This window comes from Lissotriton vulgaris, chromosome 2_1, assembly GCF_964263255.1.
Source record: "Lissotriton vulgaris chromosome 2_1, aLisVul1.2, whole genome shotgun sequence".
NCBI lineage: Eukaryota > Metazoa > Chordata > Amphibia > Caudata > Salamandridae > Lissotriton > Lissotriton vulgaris.
The window spans coordinates 852,115,453-852,132,825 of record NC_141687.1 but is presented as its reverse complement, the minus strand read 5'-3'; the positions used below and the strand labels follow the sequence as shown (position 1 = coordinate 852,132,825).

The following is a 17,373-nucleotide window of genomic DNA, read 5'->3' as shown; positions in this document are numbered from 1 at the left end:
ACTACAGAGCTATCAGGGTTCCTGAGGCAGCATTAAGTGTTTTTTACCCTCATTCTTCGCCTGTGGCATCTCACACCCTCCCACCCAAGCATTATGGGAGATGAATGCCTCGTCTGGAGCATGCAGCTGGTGCAGTTGCTCTGATGCTCATAGAGATGAGGCCTCACTGAACCCAAATTATGGCTGTCTTTTACTACCCAACCAAGGAGCAGAGGGATTATATTCTTTACTTGCATCAGCGCCTCTGCTGTCCTACGCCAGCCCCACAGATACCTTAAATAACAGGTGCTGCGCTTTGCATAGCAAAACCATTTAGCTGAAAGACCGGCCAACAGAGTCGTAAGGGCTAACAGCTTTGTCTAAGAGCTTGCCCTTCATACCAGGAGATAATGTGGATACTGCAATTAGGAAATGTGACTAGTTGTCTCTTGGGTGGCCTCGTATACTTGCCTTGACCTCTTCCGTTGAAGGCAGGTTAGGAATTTCCAGAGGTTCATGCTGCCTTGATCCTGGGGATGGAACAGCATTTGCGCTTGAGGGGCTGGAAGGGATCGATGTCTAGTGAAAGATATAGAAATAAGAAAACAGGTTGAACTATGGGGCAATGAAGGTTGGGTTTCCTCCTCCCAGCAGCAAAGAGATGTGGATAAAGGAGATCCTGAAGGCAAAGCTAGAACTGCTTGTGTCTTGTCCAAGTAAATCCAAGCCTTCTGACTTGTAAATCATGAGCAGTGGAAATAATAGAAGACTTTGTAGTTGGCACATGAAATTCTGAATCTACAAAGGGAAGCATATATGAGAAAAAGCTAAAGTAATGCTGGACTACACTGGGTCCCAGTAGCTATTGCAATAAATCTCTTAGATCCAATTTTGGCAAATGCTTGGTACACAGCCGCTCTTTAAGAACTCAGAGACATTGTCGTAAGTCAATTTCTTCTGCATCATCAAATTCTACAGTAACCCTGAGAATTCTGCATTAACTATAATGAATACATTATCTCCTCCACTAAGAACTTGCAAGAACTCAAGGAACATAAGATTGAGTGCACTTCTAGGTATAGTCTATTGTAAAGATGACACACAAAAACCTTCGGAATCTGGAGTTTAATATTAAGGAAATACCTACCTCTGCCACATGTGCCCTGCAGAACCTCAACTATCCTGTGTTGAACCCAATGGAAACAACTGCTTGCTGCGTGGAGGTATGGCAGAAATGTTCAGAAATATTGTCTGATGTTTTCTCCTGCAAGGGTCCTTGTAGAAGCTTTGAGAACTGTGTCATTGAAGGGAACCATCCCCTGCAGGGAGTGCCTACAATTGCTACTCTAGGACTGCTTATTTATGGGTTGAGATCACGTACATGGTTACCTAGAGAGCCACCTTACACCTCCTGCACTCTGATACCTGACCAACGACTTCAGTAAGAAGCGCAGCAGGAGAGCATGGAAGACACCACACCCACAAGGTCGGACAATCATTGGAAGTATTTACATGAGTGGTGGACCGCCTCTTGGGTTTGTCTGTAGGTGAGACAGTCATGCCAGCTGCACTCAAAGCCGCAATCCGGGACTCAATGTCGGAAACCTGAAAGACAAAAAAAATGAAGGCAACAGTGTTCATGGAGAGCACAGCAAAGCAAAGCACAGGTATGGTGATGACGAGACAGACAAGGCTTACTATAATTATTCAGAAAAGAGTACAATCATGGTGCATGATTGCCAGCAAGATCAGAGGGTTTTGAAGAAAGCGATTATTGATTCTGAGAACGACCTGCAAAGTGTGAACTTTTTCTCTATAAAAATCACTAAGGATTTCTGGCATATGTACCTCAAGGACTAAAGGTGCAGTCCAATTTGCGCTAGGGGTAATTGACCACTGATAACAGATTGGGCAATATCTGGCCACTGCTTCTGTTTACCATGGGTATGGGCTGTCCCTGCTGGGTCTATATTGATTTCTAGTGTGTATGTCTTGAAATTATCCGGAAGCTTGTTTCCTTCCCAGTATAAGAATTGGCTTGGTAGTTTGGTCTGCCCTGTTCCCATGATGCACTGGGCCAGGGACAGACTAATTTGCATGTAGCCAGGTTCTGAGCTGGGATGGTGCAGTGAGCTAAAAAACGGTGATGGATCAAGCCCTGATCTTTGGACTGGGTAGGAGTGGTCTGCTTAATTCAGACACTCTGTCCATCACCACCCCCTTTTCTGAATCGGTTTGTCCACCATAAGCGTGGAAGGGTATACTCAGCTGTGAGTCCCTTGCTCACTGCACCATCAGGATTCAAGCAAGCCGGACCGAAGACGGCTGTAATGCCAGAAACCGGTCCCCGGAAGCTTGTTTCCTTCCCAGTATAAGAATTGGCTTGGTAGTTTGGTCTGCCCTGTTCCCATGATGCACTGGGCCAGGGACAAACTAATTTGCATGTAGCCAGGTTCAGAGCTGGGATGGTGCAGTGAGCTAAAAAACGGTGATGGATCAAGCCCTGATCTTTGGACTGGGTAGGAGTGGTCTGCTTAATTCGGACACTCTGTCCATCACCACCCCCTTTTCTGAATAGCTCTTACTGTAGCATGCCTTCGGCAGACCATGATAGATATGTAAAGTGACTGCTCTTCTTTTGATAAGCTAATAGCCAGGTTCCTGTTACAATGAACCTTGGTATTGTATTTCCCAATTTTATTTACATATATATTAAAATTGCTGTTTTTCTTAAAATATATTTTGAGTTTTTAGATCTCATAAAAGCTCACATTCACTGTCCCAGTCTCATAATCATATTTGCAGAGTTCTCATTCTTTATAAGTATCTACACCAAGTTATTGAAACACATTACTATTGAGCCTCTACATTTGTACAATAATTAATAGTTTCTAAATTCTTACTATCCATCATCTAAAAAGTTTTTTACTTAAAATATATTTGTCGGATTTCCTGTCTTTAGCTTACTTTTTCTATAAATGCAAATATAAATTTCCAAATATTGTAAATTTATTGGGGCTTATTCACAAAGGTATTTGAGTATGTAAAGTTGTATACTTGTGGTACTGCTTCACATAACCTTAAATGCCACTGTAAACTGCCCCAAGCATCTACAATGGGAATACAATGGAATATTCAGGGAATATTCATGTACAATTAATATGAATGGATATGAATACAAAGGAGTGGGCCCCCTTTTGACGTTTACTAATAGAGTGCTGGACATTTTGAAACCAATGCACACATGCATTTATGAGCAAGTGAAATAGTACTCCTTTCTAACTACTTCACATAGTCATAAATAACTCTGTGAAACAGCCCCTAGGTTTTCTGCTCCTACAACCTATTGTTTACTGTTGCTATAAAACAATGGACTGTGTTTACTGCGCTATACACTTCTATGAAGCCTTTTTATTCTTATGAACGTTAATACTAATTCTCAATAACATATAATGTGTGCCTCTTGTCATTTACAATTATATTGTGTTTCTTATTTTATATCGATTTTCATGTTCGTCTGCATGGGAAATAATGGCGGATGTATTGAAGTCCGTCTGCCATTGTAATCAGGCCCTAAGTTTCAGGACAAGATGAGGCCAGTGCTGCCAAGTGGCAGCAGCATGGATCTGTGCGCTTTAAATTGTGTACGTCTCTTTGGCCGGCTGTCTTGGGATAGCCAGCCGGACATGCACATTTCAAATTTATCTAACTAGGGGCCAGATGTAGGAGCCCTAATACCAGTCAGTAACGGCCGAATTCGGCCGTTACCGACCAGTATTAGGGTTTTCTAATGTAGGGGGCCTATATTTTACAGGTTCTGTAAATTTACCGAATCGGTAAAATACCGAATCGGTATATTTACCGATTCGGTAAATACAGATGTAGCTGGCACTTCAAAGAGTGCCACAGGCCCTTTAGGAGTCGGTATTTACTACCCAATCCTATTGGGTGGTAAAATACCAAATTCAGGTGTACATGCACATATGTGCATGTACACCTGTGCCATGTGACACACAGACATGCCCTTAGGGCATGTATATGTGCCACATGGCACACAAGCCTGGAATTGGGATGCTACAGGGTGTCAAAGTGACACTCCATTCCCCCTTGCAGGATTCGGTATTTACCGATTCGGTAAATACCGAATCGGTATTTCCCATTGATTCCTATGGGCTTCAAGGCCCATAGGAATCAATGGGAAATACCGATTCGGTATTTACCGAATCGGTAAATACCGAATCTTACAGATTCGGTAATTGTAAAATAAAAATTACCTACATCTGCCTCCTTCCTATTTACCTACTCTTAAATACCGAATCGGTAAAATTCGGTATTTAAGAGTAGGTAAATCGGAATTACTTACATCTAGCCCCTAGCTGTCTTAGACAGCTGGGTTAAAGAAAGTGCAGGCCTCCGGTGCTCTTGTGAGCGCTCAGTGAGGCTGCTCTCTCCAATCCTGGTGATGCTCTCATCCTGTAAGAGCAGTGCCAGGATTGGGTAGTGTAGTTTCCTGGTCCGGAGCTTCCAGAAGACACCCAAGGGGGGAGGAAGTGGCGCTGCAAGAAAGGAAGGTCATTTTATTGTGTTTCTTGTATTTGTTGTTGTTGTGCCCCACAGCCCCCACCCTCGGTACATGCCAGCCCCCACTGTATACAACACATTTCCATATGTGAGCAGTGATTACCACACCTGTCTGACATGTTCCTTCAGCAAGAGCGCATGATTGTACAACAGGGCTATCCACCAGACCGTACCTCGCTCTCTGTCTGCTGTACCAAGGCTGCAGATGACGCAATCCCTATTTCTAGCTCTGAAAGCTCTGAGTCAGTGGTGCCGCTCTGCTGCGCCTTCTCCTCCAGGCTTTGGAGCCTTCTTTCCAGGCCATATGTCTTGCTGGCGGTCAGGTACACCTAGAAACAAGGCCACAACGGGATTTAGCAATGGGCCCACAACTGGACACAGTAGGAGCTGTATCATTGGATATTTTGAAACAATAACCCCATCCGAAGTTGAATTAAAGGATAGTAGCTAGGATGGCGTGTAAAACAACCTTTACAACGCAACCATTACATCGCACTACACTTACAATGCAGTCATTACATCGCAAAATCCTTTACATAGCATGTCACTACAACGCAGGCATTACAACGCATACCATTACAAAGCATTACAATACATTGCTTGCCACTACAACGCAGGCATTACAACGCATACCATTACAACGCATACCATTACAATGCATAGTACCCCTACACTATCCAACACTTACCCTACTGATGCACACCCTGGAGTTAGAATATTAATTTTTACCCTACACTATCCAACAGTTACCCTACTGTTGCATCCCCTGGAGTTAGAATAGTAATTTTACCCCTATACTATCCAATACTTACCTTAAATGCAATGTAATGGTATGCGTTGTAATGGTAAGCGTTGCAAAGTTAGTATGCGATGTAATGGAATGCGTTATAAAGGTAGTTTCTAAAAATGCAATGTAGTGTCATGCGATGCAATGGAATGCGTTGTAAAGGATGTTGCGATGTAAAAACGGCGTAATAAAGGCATGCGTTGTAAATGTATGCGTTGTAACATCATACATTCGGATGGCACACCTACCGTAGTAGCTAGGATGGCACACCTACCATAGTAGCTAGGATGGCGCACCTACCACAGTAGCTAGGATGGCGCACCTACCACAGTAGCTAGGATGGCGCACCTACCATAGTAGCTAGGATGGCGCACCTGCCACACTAGCTAGGATGGCGCACCTGCCACACTAGCTAGGATGGCACACCTACCATAGTAGCTAGGATAGCGCACCTACCATAGTAACTAGGATGGCGTACCTACCATAGTTGCTAGGATGGCACACATACCACACAAGCTAGGATGGTGCACCTACCACACTAGCTAGGATCGGGCACCTACCATGGCAGCTAGGATGGCGCACCTACCATAGCAGCTAGGATCGCGCACCTACCATAGTAGCTAGGATGGCGCACCTACCGTAGTAGCTAAGATGGCGCACCTACCACACTAGCTAGGATGGTGCACCTACCATAGTAGCTAGGATGGCACACCTACCACACTAGCTAGGATGGCGCACCTACCATAGTAGCTAGGATGGCGGACCTACCACAGTAGATAGGTTGGCGCACCTATCACACTAGCTAGAATGACGCACCTACCACACTAGCTAGGATGACGTACCTACCATAGTAGCGAGGATGGCGCACCTACCATAGTAGCTAGGATGGCACACCTACCACACTAGCTAGAATGGCGCACCTACCACACTAGCTAGGATGGCGCACCTACCACACTAGCTAGGATGGCGCATCTACCATAGTAGCTAGGATGGCACACCTACCATGGAAGCTAGGATGGCGCACCTACCATAGTAGCTAGGATGGCGCACCTACAATAGTAGCTAGGATGGGGCACCTACCACACTAGCTAGGATGATGCACCTACCATAGTAGCTAGGATGGCACACCTACCATAGTAGCTAGGATGGCGCACCTACCATAGTAGCTAGGACGGCTCACCTACCACACTAGCTAGGATAGCGCACCTACCATAGTAGCTAGGATGGCACAACTACCACACTAGCTAGGATGGCACACCTACCATAGTAGCTAGGATGGCGCACCTACCACACTGGCTAGGATAGCGCACCTACCAAAGCAGCTAGGATGGCGCACATACCATAGTAGCTAGGATGGCGCACCCACCATAGTAGCTTGTATGGCACACCTACTATAGTAGCTAGGATGGCGCACCTACCATAGTAGCTAGGATGGTGCACCTAACATAGTAGCTAGGATGGCGCGCCTATCATAGTAGCTAGGATGGCACACCTACCATAGTAGCTAGGATGGTGCACCCACCATAGTAGCTAGTATGGCACACCTACCATAGTAGCTAGGATGGCGCACCTACCATAGTAGCTAGGATGGCACAACTACCACACTAGCGGGGAGGAGCCAAGATGGCGACCGGAGCGGACGTGTAGGCTCCCGGCTCCACCGGCCCGTGAGCCCCGCATTGCTATCCTGTCTGAATCCTGCTCTATTTTCCCGGCTATCCGACCGGGGAATATTTGCTGACTTCGCCGATGTCCTTCCGGAGTCTCTGCTCGTCCGGAGTGCGGAGATAGCCTACTAATCGCTCCGATGCCCTGGACCCTGATGTATACCGCCGTTGGATGCCAGGCCTCGCTGGAGCGGTGATGGCCGGCCTGCCTGCATGATGCCCGGAGCCTGGGAGGATCTGCTCACTACTGTCTCGCAGACCGCTGCGCACGGATTGCCCTGGATTGCCGTCTGCTGCACCTATCTCACGCCTGGAGGGTATAACGCACAGAAAGTACGGTCCCTTTGTTCGGCGCTGGGTGAATGCTGCTCTAACATCGCTACGGGGCTTGTCCGGAATCGGTGGTTTGCTCTTTCGCCCCGACTATTTGTCCTTCTGGTGGCGCTTGGCTGCAGCTGATGGTGACCGGGGAAGAGGCAGCTGCTGTTTTTCTGATGCATCCCCCATATTCCTGCGACCGAATTAATGGCATGGCGGACATATTTGCTGAATTGCGGGGAGGAGAGGATCGCCCACCCTCGCCCTGGGACTGCGGCGCCATGGTTGGGCTGGGAATCGCATCGACTATCCCCTCATGTGCTCCGGATGCTGGAGGACCGCAGCTTGCCCCTTCCTATGGCGTTATCCTGACTGCCCTTGCTGATCTGCGATCGGCGCTATCTCATGGCTCCCACAGGCTCAGCCAAAAACTAGAGGATATAATTTTCGATTCAGGACAGACGCAGAGGGACTGTTCCCAGCAGCAATTGCAAACTACCTTGTTGGTGCCTAAGTTCGCTACTGTGTTACCAACTCCCATCGACGGTGATGAGACCCGGGACGATTTGGACGCATTTGGATGGCCGTCTACCTACTCTGCCTGTGATACTTTGTTTCCCCCTCCGGGAACTGCTACTTTGTCTTCACTGCCGCTACCAGCGACGAGACTGCCGGCTGCGCGATTCCTGACCCTCTCAACGGCTCTTCCATTGAAGCCTCCGCTTTCCCAGCTGTTCTACATGTATCGCCAGGAGGACTCGAAGGCCCTTTTTGCTGACACCGACGAACTTTTGGATGTTTGGTATCGTTTCCTTTGGTTCTGTGGGTCTCCCCCTCCCTCTTGGCGCCCATTTTGTCTCTTTGTTACGGAGGGGGCTGGTGGTCATCGAGGGGTGTGCTCGGAGATCTATCCGAGATCGGGCCAGGGTTAGGCAGTCTCTTTATGGTAATGCTTCTTGACTTGCGGGGTTTGGGTGGTGATCTGCAGGGCAACGATTTACTGTATTGAAAATGCGGTTCCTGATATGTGTTGACCCTGGTCTGGACTAGCAACGGCCATTTTGTCCCTGGGCATTTCTTCATTATTGAGAGCGGCCATTTTGCCTCTTTGTTCTCACTGGAGCTGGCTATCTTCCTTTCTCTGACGCTTTCGGCTCCTCATGGGGGGCGGGTACGTGGGGCCGCCCAGGATCGGGTCCGGGCTGGGCGATTTCTTTACTGAGATGTACACATTGACGGGCGGGGACCGGGGTGGGACTGCTTTTAGTCTGATTTATTTGCGCATTTTGAAATGACTCTCCCTACCTACAGACTTGCTTGCTTCCTCTGTAGTGCTGGTGATACCTGGGGTGGGGGATGTTTACGGGGCTGGTGGAGACCGGGAGTATATTGAACTTACCTCCTCCCGACTTTTCCGAGGGTTGGAGACTGGGATGGTCTTTTCTCACTCTCTCTACTCTCTTTCCCACTTGGGGGTTCTCTAGGGGCGACAGGCATACCTATTGGGGGGGGGGGGGGGGGCCGTGGCCTTCCGCTGGTATGCAGGGTGGGGGGATGGGACGTGTTTTATGTTTTTCTTTGTTTCTATGGCCCTCTTTCTTTTTCTTCTCTTCTTCTATTTACTTATTTCCCTCTTCTTTTCTCTTTTGGGGTCGGGGTTCCGTGTTCCTTGACAGATAATAGCTATCCTGGTCAGATATTAGCTTTGACTCCTTTCGTAGTTTTTCAACTTGAATTCAACAAAATCATAAAATTAAACCTTTCCTATCCTTGCGCTGTGGTTCCAGGTTCCACGCGCTACTTTTTGTTCAGAGACTGCTTTAACGAAGTTCTGCCTAATCGGATTCTTTCTTATCCTTTTACCGTATGTCATAGCGGCCGGCCCTGCGGGGTTGTAGGCAGACGCTGTGTATTGTGTTTTTTTATAAATAAAGGTTTTCAAAAAAAAAAAAAAAAAAAACTACCACACTAGCTAGGATGGCGCACCTACCTTAGTAGCTAGGATGGCGCACCTACCACACTAGCTAGGATAGCGCACCTACCATAGTAGCTAGGATGGCGCACCTACCATAGTAGCTAGGATGGCACAACTACCACACTAGCTAGGATGGCGCACCTACCATAGTAGCTAGGATGGCGCACCTACCACACTAGCTAGGATAGCGCACCTACCATAGTAGCTAGGATGGCACACCTACCATAGTAGCTAGGATGGCGCACCTACCATAGTAGCTAGGATGGAGCACCCACCATAGTAGCTTGTATGGCACACCTACCATAGTAGCTAGGATGGCGCACCTACCATAGTAGCTAGGATGGCGCACCTATCATAGTAGCTAGGATGGCGCGCCTACCATAGTAGCTAGGATGGCACACCTACCATAGTAGTTAGGATTGCGCACCCACCATAGTAGCTAGTATGGCACACCTACCATAGTAGCTAGGATGGCGCACCTACCATAGTAGCTAGGATGGAGCACCTACCATAGTAGCTAGGATGGCACACCTACCATAGTAGCTAGGATGGCGCACCTACCATAGTAGCTAGGATGGCGCACCTACCATAGTAGCTAGGATGGCGCACCTACCATAGTAGCTAGGATGGGGCACCCACCATAGTAGCTAGGACGGGGCACCTACCATAGTAGCTAGGATGGCGCACCCACCATAGTAGCTTGTATGGCACACCTACTATAGTAGCTAGGATGGCGCACCTACCATAGTAGCTAGGATGGCGCACCTACCATAGTAGCTAGGATGGCGCGCCTACCATAGTAGCTAGGATGGCACACCTACCATAGTAGTTAGGATTGCACACCCACCATAGTAGCTAGTATGGCACACCTACCATAGTAGCTAGGATGGGGCACCTACCATAGTAGCTAGGATGGCGCGCCTACCATAGTAGCTAGGATGGCACACCTACCATAGTAGCTAGGATGGCGCACGTACCATAGTAGCTAGGATGGCGCACCTACCATAGTAGCTAGGATGGCGCACCTACCATAGTAGCTCGGATGGGGCACCCACCATAGTAGCTAGGATAGGGCACCTACCATGTACCAGACAAAGAAAGATTAGAAATTATGAAGTAGTCCTTCAAGTTATGGGCATGTTAAATGCATTTAATAATCATTGATTACACTATTTACGTGAATAATGTGTGTATTTGTCCGTTCAGTCACATCTGGTTGCATGTGGGTCATGCCCCTGTTCATACTGCAGGGTCCGATCATTTCTCACAAATAATATAAATGATTAATCGATCTGAGAGATAGAGTACACACCACGATCATGCTCTAAATGGTGCAGACATGTCTTTGGTGCTGGGGAAGAAAGTTGCTGTCAACTAACCAAGGGGCATATTATCAAGGACCGGTGTTAAAATTATCGCCGTTTTATCGGCAGGAAACTGCAGATAAAACGGCGATAATGGGCTTGATACTACGCCCTTGTTAATTCACATAGAAGCCTATGTTCTGATGTTAACATGGGCTTCTATGGCAATTAACAGTTTCCTGCCGATAAAACAGCGATAATTTTAACACCGGTCCTTGATAATATGCCCACATGTTTCTTATATGACATTGCCCTTGACCTTTGACCTTGCAGAGGAATCAGGTTAGAAGAAGCCTCCCGGTGGGCAGGTTACCTCCAGCCAGTGTGGCATGTTAAGGTTTGGGATGGCGTAGATATAGAGTTAAGGGATAGCAATCAATGCTTCAGTTTAGGACTTACCTGGATTGGGTAGAATTATAAGGAAACAAACACTGGAATAAATCCAGTGCATGCCTTGGAGGGAGCAGATACGCACTGGTCCCACCGGTGTGTCTGGATTGCACATCTAGGAGGGCAGCAGAAGCTTCTGTCTTGGACAGAAGCACCTTTGAAGAACTGTGTGTTATTCCACGCGCTGTGCTAGCAGTGGGGTGCCTGCAGGTCAAGCATAAATCTGCATTAGGAAAGTTGTGTGCGTGTGTGTGTGTCAGGGGCGTAACACAGGTCCCTGCAGCCCCTGCAGTACAAGTACAGGGGGGGGGCAACACTTGAGGGGGCCCCTTGCAATTCAGGGGGTCCCCATTCAGGCCAAAGCCTTTGAATATGTGTGAGCTATTGGAGAATCGTGGGGGGGGAGGTTGGGGGGGGCTTATCACATTCTGCAGATGGCCCATTATTTTGCCTTGCGCCACGGGCGTGTGTGTGTTCCTGGTTTGGAACAGCATGTGTGTTAAATGTCAAAGGAAACGTTCAAATGATGCCAAGTGCTCTGTGGAGGCATTTTTCTTTCCAATGCCCAATCTATCGCCCTATTAGCAAGCAGTCGCTAACTGATGTTAGCGACAGCTTTTAGGCGATAGCGAGCGGTTTGGGGCCCACTTTGCATGTCAGCGATTTTTATCGTTAATGACATGCAAAGTAGGCGTATCCAACCAGTTAGCGACTGAAAGCAGTCGCTAACGTCGCTATCGCCTATTAGCAAGGCAGGCGTAGTGTTGGAAATATTTGCGTTAAGCGCAAATATCTCCAAATACTAACACCTGCCCAGACCAGTTCTTAGCCATGTTATCCAATGGGAGGTGGATAACATGGCTAAGAGCATTTCGTCGCTAATGCGTGAATATCGCTGTATTCTCAGCGATATTCACGCATTGCGCCGCTATCGCTGGATATTTTAGCACAACGGAGAAAAACGTTGCTAATAGCATGTTTTCTCCACTAACATATCCAGTGATAGGCAGCGATAAAAAAATCGTTGCTAAGCCTATTTAGCGATAAATATCGCTACTTGTTGGTAATATGCCCCAAAGTTCCATGGCACAGCTGTGCGCATGTCCTAGCACTGGAATAGCAAATGGTGTGGTGAGTTAGGATTGGGGTGGAATTGACAAAGTTATGTTTAGGGTCAGCTAACTGTCACATGTTTTCCAGTGAAGAAAGGGGACGCCTGAATTTGTTGCCAATGCCTATTTGTATGTTAGGGCCAACACTTGGAATGTATTATTTCCTTAGACTCGGAAACTATCAAACCTGCCTAATTCCTAAAGCACTTCATTGGAGACATGGAAAGTGCTGTAAAGTCTGACAACTGATTTCATTCCAGACCTGGATTTAGGGAGCGTGGCCGTTAAGTTAGCAGCGAATCACGAATATGCCTGTGAGAAAATTGGACGACTGATACTAAACATCGGGTGCATGGTAAGCACATGTTTGTGCCACGTGAGAAATATCAGCTACCTAATGGATTACATGCACCCCCTGGAAGAAGAGGCAGTTTAAAATCCTACGCCAGGGAAGGTAGCAACATTTTTTAATACTCTACCTGGACCTAAAGCTAAAAAACAAAATGGCATCAGAACTGATTCCACTGTATACCCTGGTTCTGCCATCCTATGCCAGGGGGCCTCCAAAACAAATGCGAGTGCTGCTAGAATATTATTGGGTACTAGCAATTGCATTCCTGTGGTACAATAAAACAATTCTGCTTCTCATAACATGATTTTCAAAATGTCAGCCTGTAACGGGTTACTTCGTAATATACGTGAGTAGAGCTTAGTTGGCCAGTCCGCCAGCAGGCCGCCTATTCTGCAGGAGGCGAGATGTTTGTCAGTCATCAGAATGCCATGCTGCTGGTCAGGGACAGTTTACTTATTCATTTAAAGTTACTAATCTTAAAGGTTCAGACACCAGACAGTAGAGTTCTCCATCAGGATATGTTCTACTGCCATGGATGCTCAAGTACATTTCATACACGATTTGAGTCGTTCAGTCAAACTCAGTGACTCAAGTTAATCATGGTGTCATCCCTTGGCTTTCTTTTAAGACATTTAAGTGTCACCTGGAATCAGAGTAGCTATTATTAGTGCAGCAGGTGCAGTGACACCAGGAGTGTGTCTTAGACTATACGAATGGAGGCTTGGGGGCCCATTTCGATTGCTTGTATTATTGTCAATAGCATCTCTTTCATAAGTACGTCTGACGGAGGAAATCATTGAACCAAACTCAGTATTGGCGCCCACAGTGAAATAATTGATACTGCAGGGTTACTCCTGACTAAACTGACTCATAGCAGGAACAGAATTAGAGCCAATGTTTCAACAGCATGATTCGACCAAAGCTGTAGAAAGGCAAATTTCAATGGGCACTTAGATCAGAGAACCAGACAGAGCACTCTAATCTGCCTACATTAAGAATCAAACACATACAGGTGGTTGGACAAGAAAGTAAGGCAAACAAACGACAATAGGAAAGCCTTGTATGTGGCAGTGCTTATTAAAATAGGTCTATAGAACACAGAATCAACAGGCTTAGCACGTTAGAGGCGCTAATATTAGGAAACATTTCGTAGGAAGCTATGAGTCTTTTACTAATCTCATTGGCAAAAAGGAAAATTTCCACTGGGAGAGGCCCACTCTCACGTACACTGAGTGAATGTGTTGTAATGAGCAAAATAAGCTCAGAAGCAGTCTTTTCGTGAAAGCTAACATCCAGCCCTGTTGAATGTTTGGTGAGGTCTTCTTTATTCTAAATAAATTTCGACGTACTGTACAAAACATCAGCCCAATGCTTTTTGTTCTACCACCTGGGAGCATTGAGGGAATGGCACATGTTACTTATCTGTTTGTGTGTAGTGACATCTATTCATATACTCTGCATACTTCTGCCACCTGGTCTTGGGCCTGGATGTTTACCAATGGTTTTCCTTTAAGAAGTTTGATTCACAAGACCTGTTGTGACTCCACATCTGGTCCACAATGCTCCAGTGCACTGGCTTCACCTAAGATTGTGTTTCGCTCAACTCATCTCACAATGCTACCCCTGTGGCATTTGACAAAGGCTACAAAAATGGATTAGAATTCATAAATGTTCTACCAATATAATACGAGTGCTCGCTTAACATCCAGAGTGTGATGGGCCCTTTCTACTACAGACTCTGGTTCTGGGAAGAAGGTGGGTAGCTCAATGGCCTGGTTGGTACAATGTGGGGTTGGTACGGAGAACTATCCACTATCCTATCTTTGCAAACCTGGATGAATGGTTCACATACTAAAAGATTCGGAAGCTCTCTAATTTGTCAGTGAGAGGCGATTGCAAATAGGATGCCACCTTACAAGGCAATAGCTGCAGGTCACATGAGTGTAGGGGCTCAAAGGGAGGGCATGTGAGTCTTGTGAGAACCACATTCATGTTCCACACATGAGCAGGGGTCATTTTCAGAGGTATTACCCAATTAAGACTTTCAATGAAAGCCTTAATGGCAGGGACCTTCAAAATAGATATATGAAAGTGTAGGAAAAGCCTATTATATTATACTTGTATACGTGTAGGATGTAAAAGACAATCTCTTACACAGAAACATTCAAAGGTTCTAACTATTTGGAGATAGAGTAGTGCATGAACCTTTTCCACTTAGATGCATAACAGGCACAAGTGGTTGGATTTCGCTCCTCTCACTAAATAAGCATGGCTTCCCCTGAAAGTTTGAGATAGCTGACCTCTAGGAACTCAAGTGCTAGTTTGGGCAGAGAGGGGACCATCTGTCTGAAAAAGAGGCAGCAGCTGTTGAAATGCCACCATCCTTTGGCTGTTGGGGTATGCTTTCCTTGTGACCACATTTAGAAGAGAACCCATGATAGGCTGGACATGCTGGGGTTGAAAGTAAAACTTTTTTTACATTGATGGTGAATCCTAGCCTGTGAAATGCCGAAAGTGAGGCGGTATGTTAGGTGGAATGGTGTGGAATTCAAGGCAGTACCCTTCTTGCACAATGGAGGGTATCCACTGATCAGAGGTTGCGTCTTTCCACTAAGGAAAGAAGTATCTCAGTCTTCCCCCGACAGATGTGATGTGATGGAGGGAGAGATTAGGAGTCACTAGTAGAGTTGCCACTAGTGGAGCCACATCTGCCGCTATGAGGGCCATTTCCTTTGGAGCCCCCCACTGGAAAATGTTAGTTTGCATGGGTTCCTGAAAGGGCTGCTGCTGTTTTTGGTATAGAGATCTCTGGCTGGAGCCTGTGGTTCAATTCCACCCTTGGTTTGGTGTCTGTGAAAGGCAGCTCTTGGAATGGAGGAATGGAGGGCACCCATAAACTGTGCAATGATGATGTACTCTTTTCTCTTTTTTAAGTATGTTGTCCACCAGAAGGCTGAATAAATGCTCAGCATCAAAATGGCCATTCAAGAGGTGATGTTTCACTTTGGATTCAAACCCAGACACCTTGGGGTAGGCATGCTTGTGGAGAAGCATGCTGGTATTAATCCCTCTAAAAGCAGTTTCCACTGAGTCATAGATGCATCTGATATTGGCATTGTGGATAGCTTTGCCATTAGCAGCGAGTTCCTTTCCCTTCTTCTTGAAGAATTCCAATAGGTACGTCACCAGCTCCCCCGATTCCTCCCAGTGCTACCAGTCGTACTGAAAATGAATGAAATGAAATGAAAATAGGATTTGTAAAGTGCTACAGCTGCCCTCAGGAAGCCCAAAGAATTGGCAATATGCCAATGGGTGGCTTCGCCAAGTGCTATGTTCTACCCTGTCTGTGAGCTTGTACACCTTATCAGGTGACAGAAAGCCACATGCTAGTTTTAGCCATTGTTATGTTATGTTATGTTATTTTTATACTTCTATAGCGCACGGCCACTCCACGGAGTATCCCGGCGCTTTATCGAAGGAAACCCAAAACCGAAGAAGGGAGAACATAACACTGAGAGGACGTGCAGACACAGGAAGCAGCATCAAATTAAGGGAAAAGCCATGTCTTAAGGGCCTTTCGGAAGGACAGAAGGCTAGAGGTCTGTCTCAAAGAGATTGGGAGGTCATTCCAAGCATGAGGAGCTAAGTAGCGAAAAGACCGTCCTCCTGCTCTAGCACGCTTGATAATGGGAACACTCATTTTTGATAGGGACGAAGATCTGAGAGATCTGGGGGGGTTATACCAGGACAATCGTTTGGAAATATATTTGGGTCCTATGCCATGTAAGGCCTTGAAAGTCGTGGTCAAAGTTTTAAACAGAATCCTTTTAGCAATTGGAAGCCAGTGTAGTGTTGAGAGAAGATCAGTGGCTCTGGCTTTTCTTGGAAGACCAAAGATGGCTCGGGCTGCAGAATTCTGGGCGATTTGCAGACGCCTGACCAGATATTTGGGAAGTCCCAGAAACAAAACATTAGCATAATCCAGCCTAGAGCCAATCAGTGCCTGGACAATGATTTTTCTGTGCTGGATAGAAACTAGAGGGAGGAATTTACGAAGCATCCGAAGGATGCCGAAACATTTCCCAGTAAGAGATGAAATATGCGGTCCGAAAGATAGCTCGCTGTCAATCATAACTCCCAAATTTTTGGCTTTCAAAGACGAACTAGTGGGAGGAAACATATCTTGCGGCCACCAGGGTTTCCAATCAGGCTCAGAGGTACAGCCAAAGAAGAGCAACTCCGACTTGTCGGAGTTGCACTTCAGCCCATGACGTCCAAACCACTCAAAAACAGCGCTCAAACAGCCCTTGACCTGGGCACCGTCAAACAGGCCATCTTTGTTGCTTACAAAGAGGAGCTGGGTGTCATCAGCATAGGTGACAATCCGGGCGCCGAAAGACTCCGCCGTCACCGCCAGGGGGGCCATAAAGATGTTAAAAAGGAGGGGGCTCAGGATGGAACCTTGAGGAACCCCCACTTCAAGCGGTGACATTTCGGCGGAGTAGGGAGGCGCCCAGATTGTCTGCCGGCGGTCGGCTAAGGAGGATTTAAGCCAATTCCACACCGTTCCCCGCAGACCAAAGTCCCAGAGTCTGGAAAGAAGAAGTGCGTGGGGAACGGTGTCGAAAGCCGCCGACAGGTCTAGCATAATCAGTACCACTTTTTTTCCAACATCCAACTCCTCCCTGATGGCATCTGTGACTTCAAGGAGCGCGGTCTCCGTGCCCTCTTAGATGTGGTATGCATGACTGAAGAGTCACACGCAACCTGCCCACAGCTGTACACAGGGTCATGCGTGGTAGGTTTGTACTTTTTTTTACCCCTGGAGTAACCACTTTGGCCTTTACA

The 17,373-nt window shown here is 46.8% G+C and overlaps 1 protein-coding gene across 5 annotated transcripts in view; it reads right to left on the bottom strand.

Annotated features, from left to right (window-relative positions):
- MLPH (melanophilin) overlaps positions 1 to 17,373 on the bottom strand; it is a 398,235-nt gene that overhangs the window by 47,525 nt on the left and 333,337 nt on the right. For all 5 annotated transcript variants that reach the window (XR_015308428.1, XR_015308425.1, XR_015308426.1 and 2 more), the window contains 3 exons: positions 4,734 to 4,889; positions 1,492 to 1,584; positions 451 to 558 (listed from right to left, as the gene is read on the bottom strand). Coding sequence is in view for 1 of the 5 variants with exons in the window: in XM_086956304.1 (XP_086812430.1) it covers positions 451 to 558; positions 1,492 to 1,584; positions 4,734 to 4,889 (357 nt within the window). In the remaining 4 variants the exon portion in view is untranslated. The remainder of the gene's footprint in view (positions 1 to 450; positions 559 to 1,491; positions 1,585 to 4,733; positions 4,890 to 17,373) is intronic.